Genomic DNA, 13,034 nt, shown 5'->3' with positions numbered 1-13,034 from the left:
CCCGAGCTGGCAGCACGGCCCTGCAGGAGCTGCCCCAGCAGCCCGGCTCGGGGAGGGGAAGCGGAGCCCTCCGGGGAGCGGGAACCGGGGCCGAGGCAGCGGGCGGCGGACATGGAAGGCGGGCGCAGAGGTGAGGGGAGGAGGAGCGGTAAGGCGGCGGCGGGGCGTCACGGGAGCCCGCGCTGCCATAAAAAGGCCGGGCGCGCCTGAGCAGCGCATCTCTCTCGCCCGCAGCCTCAGCGGTAGGAGCAGCAGCAGCAGCGCAGTCGGGCAGCAGCAGACGGGCATGGGGACGGCGCTGGCGACGCGGCTCAGCCTGGGGCTCCTGCTCCTGGCCCTCCTCCTACCCACGCAGGTGAGCCCCGGAGCGGCTCGGTGCTTCCCCACCGCCGGCCCGAGTGCGAGGGACGGGAGAGCAGCCACGCCGAGACGCTCCCTCAGCCTCCTCACCCGCGACGGCGCCCCGCAGCCGCCTCAGGAACGGGGGAAGGGCGGGTTTCTCCTGAGGAGCCGTTGGGCGGGGGGCTGTGAGGGGTGCTGCCGCCATCTCGCCGCCCGGAGCCGGCCGCGGCTCCTCGCCGGGCGGCCGTGGGTGGCGGGCGGCTCCTCTGCCTCCGCCCTGGGGCGGCGGTGGGGCGAGAGAAACGAGCCCGGGCAGCCCCGGCTGAGGAGGGGCCGCGCCCCGGGCGGGCGGCGGGGGCGAGCCCAGCGCCCCGGGATGGCGGTGGCGGTGCCGTGGGTTACCGCGGTCAAATTAAAAAACTGGAGTTGGAGTTCGCCGCCTTTCTTCCCGTGGGCTCCTCGAGCGCAAGCCGCGGTGTGCGCGGCGGAGGAGCGTTCGTTCCCCCGCTGAAAAGAAGCGGAACGATCCCTCCAACCCCGAGTTAGCTCCGAGTTTTACAGCTGGAGGGCAGCGAGGCCCTGGTCTGAATCCCTCCCGAAGCGTACGGGGCTTTGGGTCCGGTCCTAGGCCTCGGCTCAGGGAGGAGTGGGAGGCTGGGGGGCTTGAAGCAAAGACGTCAGTCTCTGGCTGCTGTGCTGGCCAAGTCTTACCCTTGGTGCGAAGGTAACGAAGGCAGTGGTGATTTGCCTTTCTGTAAGCAGTCAAGCCAAGCGGGGCTCCCAGATAACGGATCAATGCGTTGTTCCTAGAGACCACCTTTTGAAAGGGGTCAATAACAAAATATCATAAAAATAAACAGCAAAGGGACTGTTGGAGGTTGTTTTAAATATTCTCCCCCCTCCTCCCCCCCTTTCTTTGTGTGGAAGGGCACTATCCCTTCTCCATTGCGCTCAGTGGAGTCTTGCCCTTGGTAGCGATGAGAGCAGGATCAGACCCTTTGGGTTACTGGTGTTTGTCACATACTCGTTAGGAAGATCTGACTGGGGTCCCATCTACCGTGATGTTCTGGAACTTGGCTCTAAGCCCTTCTTCTTCCACAAAAAAAAATTATCCAGAAACTAGGCTTTCTGTTTAAAACAAAGAAAACTTTAAAAATGTATAACCAAGTATGAAACAGTGGTGGAAACTTTGTATGAAAACTGAAAAAAAAATTCCAGGGTGGGTTGGGACTTGCCTTGTATCCAGCTTGTAGGTTATTAACTCTGCAGTTCATTATTGATCACTTTCAGACTGGTTTCAACAGAAACTTCCACACAGCGATTTTTATCCTGCAGTCCTAAATTGCAGGATTCCAGCATGTTGCTGGTTGCCAAAACCCCTAACTACCAGAACCTTACACCATCCTGATATTTTTCTATTATATGGGGGTTTTTTTCAGTAGAAAATACTTAGAAAATTGCATGAGCATTTTCTTTATCAAATTTCACATTGACTTCATGGCTTTAGCATTGAGGGACTATAATAATTTTTTCTGCTAAACAAAATGAATTTTCTCAGCAGCACTAGAAATATGAGACAATAAGGACACCTTTTATGGAGAGTATTATTTATTAAACTAACTGCTCTTCTTTAAAAGACATTTGTTTTTACTTCAGCTAACTCTATCAGAGTTTACCAGAAGGCTCTGGTATAATACAAGTTTGCTGCCACAGAGCTGAAGCCAAGCTTGCTAAACTATGCTCGTTTTTAGGGAGCAGATATGTGATTCTTGCCCTTGTTTTTCATCATTGTGTATCATGTGCTTTTTTCACTGGAAGAAAAGGACACGTTAGCTTAGCTTTGAAAGTTTTCCTGTGCATGTGTAGGAAATAGCTTGATACTGAAGTTACACAGGGTGCAAATTTTTATGTTCTATCCCTATAATGCAGAGTTATGGGGGGAAAAAACTGTATTTTTTTATTTTGCTTTCTGTCAGCATTTTTCAATTTGCTAATATTATATGGTCTTTCCACTGCACTTCCTATTTGTATGCTCTAGCATGCCAATAGGTTATGATTTAATCAGTATAGTTCCATTGCATTAAGTTCTGCAGTTCAGTACTACCACAGCAAGATAGGAGACAAGAGAGGCTGAAATATTAAGTCCACTCACATGAGCCCTACCATTGCTTGAAAGGAATCTCCAAACCAGCCCCAGAAACAGTATCAATAGGTTCTTCAGTTGTTCATATTTTTGTTTGTGGCTTAGTCTGCAAAGACAATGAATTCATGCAGTTGTCAAAAAGCCTTTTTTATCCTAAGATTTGTCTTTGCATAGCTTTACATTTGCTTTTTTTTTTGGTGTAAGGTTTTTTGAAGCCTACTTCTCTGTTCTATCTTTTGTTTTAGTGCAGGGTTTTGATAAAGTGATATTATATAACAGCAGAAAAACATTTAGAAAAATGTTAGGTTTATTTGTTTAACAAATCCCATGCATGCAATTCAAAATGTCTTTGTCCCTAACTGCACAATGAGAGGCATGAGCAATTGTGTGTATCGTATCTGAGTATTGTGACTGAGTGGTGCTACACATTGTTCATTACTACTAAATTGTCTTCTGATTTAAAACAAACAAACAAAAAAACCCACCAAAACTCCTTCTTGTTATTTCCCCCCCTGCATTCTAGATCTACTGCGATCCCAATGGAACAAGTCCAACACCTTCAAATAATTCTTCAGCAAGTTCCATTTCTCTGTCAACTGTCACAAATTCAGTGAACAATACCATCCCTCAGGGACATGGAAATTCCCTTCAGTCAACCACAAGTCTTCTTTTCATTCTCTCAGTTTCTCTTCTGTATTTTTGCTGTTAAGAGACTCTGGCATGGAAATGGCTACCACTCCCCACCCAGTTTCCTGAACCATCTGAGATGGCTAGATCTCCAACCCAGCATGAAAATAAATCAGTCCAAACTCTACATCAAACCAGCTTGGTTCCACTCCATACTCAAATTAGTACCAGTCTGACCTAGAGAAGCACTCAGTATTCTGACTTTACAAAGCTGACCAGTGTGAAAAGACTGACTTCAGCAAGGAGGTAAAACAATGAGCTCTTTCACCAAATGAGTTGGAATTTGAAAAACAAGATGGAAGCAAAAAGAGACAGTATTGACAACCCCTGACTTAAAGCTGAGAAGAAATGCAGTATCTTATAATAAGGACGGATGATAACACTCCACCAAGAAAAAAGGCTAGAGGGTTTATCTACCATTTAGAATAAGGACTTGAAGAGATTTTATTTTCTGTTTAAATTCATTAAAGTCAACAGGCTCATCGAATCACTAGAAAACACAGAAAAGCTTGAGTTGTTCTGTTTCTTGCACAGCCTATATGGTTATAACCTATGGGTAGCAGGATGCATACAAAAGAAACAATCTCAATGAAAAGGGTTTCTTCTAGATTTTGTTTGTATGAAATTGTTACAAGGCTAAAATAGAATACCAAATTTTTGTAAGAAAATCCTCTTATTTAACTTCTGAGTCCTAGCCAAATGGCTACCCAGGCAGGGCTAGTTTTGAAGTAGCTAAAACCCACCAGTTTTCATAAGAGTTGAATTATTTATGGTGGGAATTTGAATTTGACATTTTATTTAAATTGTTTGTATATTAAACCATATGTGCCAGAGGACAGAGGTGTGGAAACATTGGGAAAAGTACCAGGAGCTTTTTTGTAAATGAAGTTCAGACAAAAAAAAGTCAAGGGATAAATGTCTCCTCTTTCCCCTGTTTCTCCTCCCAAGTTCTACAAGTTGTATAAGTTCTTTTTGCTCCTGGAACTTTCCTTAATTATGAAGGATTTATGGAATCTTTTGAGTAATGTTCTAGTGCTGCTTTTTTTTTTTTTTGGCACAAGGTGAATAACTTACTGTTTGTTTTTTTTTTTTTTTTAAGAGTTTTAATTGCGATAGTTTACTTTAAACATGGGCTAATATTTGCGGTGGGGAGAAGGAATGGGGAGAGGAGAGCAAAACGCCAAAAATAAGAAATTATCAGGTGTTTGGAATATGAAGACTGGAGTCTTAATTTAGTCACTGAATTTAAAAGTTACCTTTGTAAATACTACTTTTTTTTAAAATTTTCTGAATCAAAATTGCTACACTTGCACAGATTGTTTCTGTATCATCCAACACTTTAGATAATAGTATCTGGTACTTGATCAAAGCAAGCTTTGTTGAGGAGGCTCAACTACCTTGATGATAATACCTTGTCAGACAAAAAATGTTGATACAATCACATGTGAGTATACATGATCATATCACTGTGTATAGATATTTATCTCAGTATAAGATCATGTCAAACATGAGTGGCTCTCTAACTTTTTTTTTAATACACATCTGTCTCAGTTACATTACCACCAATCCAGAGTATCATATATTAATAGCAAACTAACACAAATTCATGTCAGTGAGTGTACATGGACATTTCCTTATGCTTATCATTTGTATCCAGTAAAATGTTAATGATTGTATTTTTGTGTTTGTGTAATTATGCTTTGATTTATTAGCTACTGATTTTTTTCATTGGAAAAAAACTGTAAATAAAACAGTGGACAGGCAATGCATTCTAGACGCACTTCCAGAAACTTCTACGAAAACTTGTAACTTGCCTGCATAAAGTGAATGAACTGTTAAACAAGACGGTATATATGATTAAAAACCTCAAGGTCTAGAAATGCTGATGTGTAATTAGTTTTATTTCTCTGTAAGGTTTAGTGACACTGAGAGTCTGGATTCCATTCTGAAGTCAGTGGGTGAGATTTGATTAACATCTCTAGTAACTGTAGTAAGTCCTCCATACTTACTACAGCCTCTTCCCTTTCAAAGTGTTATGATTTCATTTTAGACAAACAGTGCTTAAACAGTTTTCCGTTGTTTCTTACTGTGGCAATGAGTTATTTTCCTTACAACGGCTACAGCTGTTTTTCAGCTTCTGGTTATCAAGTGTGTGAATTAACTGCTTGAGGTTTCTGACTCCCACAGACTCCATTAATATAATGAGAATATCCTAATAATACAAGTTTCACCATGCTTGATGAAGGACAGAGGCTGGAAGAGGTAGGAATTTGTGCAATATTTTGCTGAAAAGCAGAAAATTAACTGGATGAGAATTCAAATAGTTACAGTTCATGACATTCCAAAGTTCTGTCTTCGTTGTTTTTCAGGTATGTTCCTTTCTAATAACCCTTAAAGGCCCAGTGGTATTCTGAGTGCTTATCTTTACTCCCTGGATGTGGAGAAAGGCATTTAAAAATGCCTAGCTACTTAGGCATGCTGCACGATGGTCTGCATTTTTCAGTGGGAAAGAGGCCCCCGGAGAGGCCTCCTGAGGCTCCGGAGGGAATGCAGCACGGCAAGCCTTTGATCGTGTTCCTTTACTTTTCCAGTAGGCTGAACAACCTGAGGAGCGGGATGAGTTTATCAAAGCTCACCATTTGAATATATCTTGGAATCTGTGGGGAGTATCAGAGCATATTGTTCCCTTGTTTAGTTTCTCTCTGAATGCTCCGGAAGAAAGCATGAAGGTAAAATACCACACCAACCATTACCTGGCTGTGTATCTTTTTAAAAAACATAAAATTCTAGATGTACCAGTAAAATAAATGAAGTATAGGAGTATGGTTGAAGTTAAGCTCTTGCTAAATATTCAAATGAATTGGGACGTTTGGGTTAATCGGTGGCATGCCTTTTTTCTTTTTTTTTTTTTTAAGCAATAGGGTCAGATTGCTTTGATGCTATGAAAAAAAAAAAAAAAAAGCACATTTAAACTCTCTTGAGTTTTCACCAGACCAGATGAGTGATTTAGAAAAATGATCTGGTAACCTTTGTTCTGTTCCATCACAGAACAATGGAATCAGTGATGAAGAAATCCACCCAGGGAAAGAGAACGTGATGGATTTATTTAATGAAATGGAAAGGCAGGAGGGGAGGGAGGAGAATGGAGCCTACGCACTTCAAGATTATTTAATTTTTTAAAATGACACCTATAATAACTGGAACCAGCTCTTACCTATGCCTCTCACTTTCACAGATCTGTCTAGCTGGAGTGTGTCTGGATAATGTATATTGCAATGACTCTGAAACAATTCTGCTTCTGTTTCATGCATGGTGCTGCTTTTGTTGTAAACATATGCTAGCCACATATGTCCTGAATAAAGTATAGTGTTGTTACTTGAATGAAACGGCCTAAAATGAGCACTTACAGTTTGTGTGCAGCCTACTGTTCCTTCCTTCACAACATCATAGTCTGAATAGGTTTTTCAAATTGCAGTTTTCAGCTGGTTTAGAAATCTGCAGGGACTTTGAATGAACAACTTTCATTCAAGAAAAGTCTCCACAGGTGAAGTATTTGGGGCCAGATCCAATGCTGTTACAGCTATAAGCTTCTGCTAGTGGCTTCCTTGTTTTCAGCAAGATGAAATCATGTACCACATGTGAAAGGCAGCGTGCATGGTGCTGCTGTGTTGTGCTAAGGATAGCCCTACTTTGTCTACAGGGAGATGTGACATTATTAATGTCTCAATAAATGACTTTTCAAATGAACTTAAGACTATCTTGACAAGCCATTCCCAGCTTTTAGCCTAATCCCTCAAACACTTAGGATTTGCCTGTACAATGCAAATACTCTCAACTAGCTCAAGACAGTAGCATACTCCCTAATGTCATTAGTACAGTATTTCATATGGAGTAATTGCTCCCGAGAGTAGTTCTCACACAGCCCGCTGGCCCGTGGAAGGACTCCTGAGAAGGAGCACTTGCCGGGCCTGGCTCTTTGTCGTGCAGCTTTCCAAGTCAGCGCTTCCCTGCACTCGGCTTACATCAGGCTCCACAGCAGAGCTCACAATGACACCTGGTATCTGAAAGCGAGGATGTATAGAAATGTGCATATACTAGAGGCAGTTTGGAGTAATTTGCATTTTGTGTACATTCAGGCTTCATAGGGATTTGATTTCCCATACATGACTGAAATGATTTAGGTAGCAGGCTTTATCATCCAGCAACTTTATTGTAATGGATACAATTGGGAATGTTTCTTGTTTTTGCATTAAAGATAACTTTGAAATGGGATCTGTCAGCTCTGCCTCTCAGCAGCACAAAGCTCTTCATTACAGAGCGCGCGTTACATTTTATGCACTGTACAGGTCTACCGTGCCCTGCAGATGAAGAGGCTAGTTATTTTAAATCCATCATTTTACCTGCAGCAGTTTAAAGAGCAGCACTAAGCTTTCTGCAACATGTGCTTTAAGATGTGGTGTTTTCATCATTATACAGTAGCCTTGGGAAAGATACTTGATCCTCACTTTGGTTATCAGCCTCCAGTTTTCCAAGTGAAGCCCTCAGCACCCTGCTCATGAATGCATAATTGCTCTGGTTTAGTCTTCATCAAAATGTCCAGAATGAATGACTCGGAGCTGAAGAAAAAACACGATCAATTTTATACAGCCCAACCAAAATCCTAAACTAACAAAACCTCATCTATGAAGGGTCGTTCAATTCTGTCTTGAATCCAGCAATACACCCTGCAAGGTATGTGCTACAAATACATGAATAAAATATTTTCAAGCTTTTCAGAAGCGACCTGAGACTCTTTCTTTTATGTTTTCAGCTTAGCAGGAGCTATGCTTTAACAACTGATGGGTGTACAATATAAAAATTGAGCACGCAGCAGAATTAAATCGTGGTAGCTTGGTTTTGCTGCATAAACTGAATGATCACATTCCACCACAATCTCTCTTGAATGACCTAGTGTGAAAAGTATTCTTTATGTGGCACAAATTATTAAAGGAAGCAACGCCTCTGTAAAGCAATTGTTCTGTTTCCCTCTTTTCAACAACTCTCACTGAAAGACAGCGTAGACTTTTTTCGGGTTGCTTAGTGTGCATAATTTGGGCTTAAAGTCTGTGTTCGTTACAGTGAAATATGTAAACTTCACATGACAAAACCTGTATATTTTTTCTACTGAATTATATAAAATGCAAATGTTTTTTGGGGGGTAGGACTGAACTTTGAGACTGGAGGGATATATATATATACCCGACTACAGTAACAAATGCATATTGTCTGATTTCTTAGACAGGTAGGATTCAAAGCTGATTGAGTACAGACAGCTAGCTATAGCATTCAGAGCCATAATAGCAAGGATTAAAAAACAATTTAAAATGGATACAAACCATGTGTTGAAGACCCTCACTGTTTTAGGAGTGAGGGAGAATTTCCTCTGCAAGCAGATTACCTAGTAGCTGTTTAGTGCATTTTCCCTTAAGAAGCCAGGCCGGGACATGTTAATAGCATGAAAAGGGACTCGACGGAGACTTTGCTCAAACATTTCAGTGTTTTAATGCTTAAGTACAAAGAAGTTTTTAAATAATGAGCACGAAAAGTCCTTTGGCAGGACTGTGAGAGTAATGCAAAGACGTGATGGCGTTATTGTCCTGAGACATGATGATGACATTTGCTTTCATGTATCTACGGATGATGACATTTTCTGTCATGTAGCTACTATATCTACTATTACACTATATATATAATATATGTATAATATATGTAGTATATGATATATATTACAATTTTTAATATGTTTTCTAAAACTTGCTGGCATTTAATGTCTTTTTATAAGTTTCCAATAGTATCTTCAAATTCCTTTTTAAGGCTATTCTCACTACTCTGATTTTGTTACCTTTTCTGTTACAGGAAACTAATGGAAAACTACGTGCAACGCAGCAGATTTTTTCAACTTGGAATTAGTCATTGCCCTCATTCCAAAATTCTCAGGCTTCCGTAAGGTGTGCCCTCTTGCAAAGTACTACCAGTAAATGAGCCAATTTGAAGCATTACCAGGATGACAGACTTGTTTTTTTTCCTGCCAGTCTGTGTTTTTACTAAAATTAAAATATGAAAACAACACTCAGTCATTTTCAGGACACGATGCAAACTCCACACTAATTTAGCCCTGTTAATCTGACACTGATCTAAGCCCTCTGCCACAGTTTCACAGTAAGCAAAAGCACATTGCTAACATGGTGGAGGAACTGGATGACAGGTAAAGCATCTACACAAACTCCTGTGACCTGTCCGAGATGTCAGCTTTGATCCCAAAATGTGTGATCTAATACGCTAAGGATTTGCAGATCTCGCTAGGTAGCTGATAGGGGCCTGTGGCTTTAATTAGTATTTCAATGTGTTTACATTTAGTAGGTCTGTTCTTACTCAGCAATGCAGGTTCAACTTCTACTTCACGCTTTTTTCTTCCTCCAGTCTTATACCGTGCGTTCCTCATAGCAGAGGCAGTCATTGCTGAGTGTCTGCAAAACTCCTGCTAGGCGTTAGCCATTCATCAGCAGGTTTTACACTGCTTTCCATAACAGCAGTAATTAAAGCCCAGATCTTCAAAGGTAATTTGGTGCCTGACTTCTAATTCCTATTGAAATCAGTGTCCTTGTGGGTTGTAGTCTGACTACCTTCCATGTACAATTAGTATAAAATACTGAAAGCTCTTACGGACCTCGTGGGAGTTCTGCTTATTTTTCAGGGAAACAACAACCAAGCCCCTCTCTTTTTTGTTTTGCTTGCCTGCTTGCTTGTTTTCTGTATTAGAGACCCTATGATTGCTATGGCAGAAGGAGTGGTTTCCATCAAGGCAGTATCTTTCCATCAAAATGGTGACATTCATCCTTGCTACAGCAGGATGGAAGGTTTTCCGGAGTTCGGTGCTGCCTGGTCTCCGCAGCCTGCCTGCGCTCCTTCCATGGGGACGGCCTGGCCCAGGCTCTCACGTGCAGGGCTCGGTGCCGTCCCAGGGCAGCCACACTCCTTTGGTGGTTCAGCCCGGGGTGGCTGGGCGCCTCAGTCAAGCCCCAAGTTTGGGCTTGAGCCAGTCATTGCGCTGAAGACCTGAATGATGGGTTTATACTGATTTCTGAGAAGACAGGAGGGGCTGAGTCTGAGGCTAATGAACTGGGAATCAGGAAAATGGTATTCTCTTCCAGCTGAACCCTTCACATTGGATTTCCACTAACACTGAAATACTCTATTTACTCTTACTTATCATTTATGTTATTGTAACACTATAGCTAAGAGCCTTGAGATGGTCTCAGCCCTGAAGAGCCTGCAGTCTTCAAAAAAAGACACAGCAGATGTGTAGACAAGGAAAAATGTGATTCCTCCTACCCTCAGCAGGGGGGACGTGGGGGCAACGGGTGCCCTCTCCCGCCCTACCTGGGGCAGGCAAGGCTCCCCTGCCATGCAAGCTACCTTGAGGCGAGAGGGAGCTGCGGAGAAGGAGCAGGGCAAACACGCAGGCTGGGATCACAGCAGCAAGCGTCACCCCCGGGTGGAAGCCGAAGCGGAGGGCAGGGAGCACCCCGGCTGTGCGCCCGCGGAGAAGCGGGGGCCCGCGGTCCTGGCACGCACTTCTGAACTCCCCAGCTCACGAGCATAGCCAGCAGGTCGTGAGCAGGATGAGGGAATGATCGCTAGCCTTTATTCACCTCCCGTGCAAGCACATTTGCAATACAGTGTGCGATCTGGGGACCCCCAGTACAAGAGTAGACTGAGAGAGGCCAGAGGAAAGCCAGAGTGGTGGTCTTGGTTCTGGAGCATGTAACATAGGAGGAGAGGCTTGGGGAGCTGGGTTTGTTCCGCCTGGGAAAGGGAGGAAAAACTGGGGTTTAATTGCTGTCTTGCACAGCCTAAACGGTGGGGTGGGGGGTTAGGGAGGTTGGGGAGAGGGCAGGGCTGGGATGGCAGGTAGTGTGATCTGGTGGGGAAAAGGGCAGCATCATGGAGGGACTGAAAAAAGAAAGAAATGTCTGAAAAATGCTTATAGCAAACCCGTCAACAGAAATCTTGCAAGCCCCAAAGAACAAGTCCTGTGTCCAGTTTTGGGCACTGACATTAGCAGATATGAACTGGTAAAATTCAGAGTAGAGCAATGAGAATCATGAGAAGTGTAGATGGAAAAAAGTAGAAAGAGTGGAGCATATTCAGTTGCTGAAAGAGAAGTGGGAAGCATAATGAAACCTGCATAAAAAAGACGGTTACTAAGACATAGGGAATGCCTGTCCTTACTGCATGCTCTGAAGAGAAGAAGTCACACACTGAAACATTGAGCTAAACTGCTGGGGGAGCTTGTGGATGTTTCTGAAAGCAGGGTAGATAAACATCATTCAGGAATAGCTTAGATCTAGCTGATCATACCTTTGGGCAAGGGGAGGGCTGGATGGTCAGATGGCCTCTCAGCCCTTTTTCCCCCTCTGATTCTAGGATAATAGTGCTGATGCAATCCTAGAGCATGAAGAGCACATGTTAAGAATCCCTCCTTTCCTCTCAGCAGAATTTTTCTTCTGTGTAAAATGTCCTTTAAAACAAATAATCTGAATTAATAATGCTGGGTCGCTCTAGTTTCCCACTTCTGTGAGTGCTGCATCCCTGAATCAGTTGCTTGGGTATTGAAAGTTCAGATGGATCCTCCGAGGTTTAATAAAGGTCTTGTCAGGTGGATAACACAAACCAGCTTAAGTGTGGTGGCTGAATGAGACTTTACCTTTCTGTGTGCCCAGTGTAGAGATAGGCTCTTTGTTTCCACTATGTTAACATAATACAGGCACAGATTTCTGCAGGCTTGTGGTTTTATTATGTCATTTTGTCCCCTTTGATGTGAGTTGTCAGCAGTCAAGGGAGGTGTGGAAGTATCTCTTCTGAGCTGGTGATGACAAGACTTGTGGATATCTCCAGCTCCAACCCATGCCTCCAATTAGCAAATCCTAATAACAAGATTGTCTATTCAAGTGCTTGGAGTAGTGCTATACTGGGTGTGTTTGAAAAAGGGCTAACGCAGCTGCACCACAACCCTAATCATGAGGTGAAAGGTGTGAAGCCATGCGTCTCTTGCACAAGCAGATGTTGGTCTTCCAAGGCAGAAGGATAAACTTCAGCTTGCACAGCACTCCTTGGAGTTGGAGATCTGCAAAGCATATGTCAAAAAGGCTAGTGTGTCCATAGCTGATGATAATGGATGCTGTCTTTACCTCAGGTCTGCAGAGAAAGTTGTGTAGTGGGAGACAAAAGGGCAGAGCAGCTGAGGATTTGGGAGATACGGAGAAGCAACATGGCATGGTTATGTAGGACTGGCAGAGTCGTTATAAGGACAAGGGGAAATACAGATAGATAGATAGTTTGCATGGGTAAAAGTCAGATAATTTTAATGATGCTGCAGGATGGGGATAAGGAATTGTTATCAAATTACTGTTTTGCTGCTTTTGAAGTTGACTTCATTGCCTTCTAATGAACAGCTGTCATGGTTTAACCCCAGCTGGCGACTAAGCCCCGCACAGCCACTCGCTCACCCTCCCCCCCCGGTGGGATGGGGCAGAGAATCGGAAGAGCAAAAGTAAGAAAACTTGTGGGTTGAGATAAGAACAATTTAATAATAATAATAATAATAATAATAATAATAATAATAATAATAATAATAATAATAATAACGAAAAGGAAAACAACAAGAGAGCGAGAGAAACAAAACCCAGGAAAAAACCCAAGTGATGCAACCGCTCACCACCTGCCAACAGATGCCCAGCCCATCCCCGAGCAGCCATCGCTGGCTCCTGGCCAACTGCCCCCAGTTTCTATACTGAGCATGACATGATATGGTATGGAATAG

General features: G+C 43.2%; 1 protein-coding gene across 1 annotated transcript; it reads left to right on the top strand.

Annotated features, from left to right (window-relative positions):
• Nucleotides 1-184: 184 nt before the first annotated feature.
• CD24 (CD24 molecule) lies at nucleotides 185-5,034 on the top strand. Its single transcript, XM_075497326.1, has 2 exons — nucleotides 185-355; nucleotides 3,009-5,034. Exons 1-2 carry the CDS (start codon nucleotides 287-289, stop codon nucleotides 3,192-3,194), a joined length of 255 nt encoding a protein of 84 aa, XP_075353441.1. The 5' UTR covers nucleotides 185-286; the 3' UTR covers nucleotides 3,195-5,034.
• The last annotated feature ends 8,000 nt before the right edge of the window (nucleotides 5,035-13,034 follow it).

The sequence above is a fragment of the Mycteria americana genome, chromosome 3 (assembly GCF_035582795.1).
Source record: "Mycteria americana isolate JAX WOST 10 ecotype Jacksonville Zoo and Gardens chromosome 3, USCA_MyAme_1.0, whole genome shotgun sequence".
NCBI classification, from domain to species: Eukaryota; Metazoa; Chordata; class Aves; order Ciconiiformes; family Ciconiidae; genus Mycteria; species Mycteria americana.
Note: the sequence above shows the minus strand (reverse complement) of the source record. Positions and strands in the feature narration are given on the sequence as shown.

Bases quoted from the DNA above. Each gene is read 5' to 3' on its own strand.
- CD24 (XM_075497326.1), top strand. From the start codon at position 287: ATGGGGACGGCGCTGGCGACGCGGCTCAGCCTGGGGCTCCTGCTCCTG. The intron at 356-3,008 runs GTGAGCCCCGGA...CCTGCATTCTAG, and splicing joins CCCTCCTCCTACCCACGCAG to ATCTACTGCGATCCCAATGG.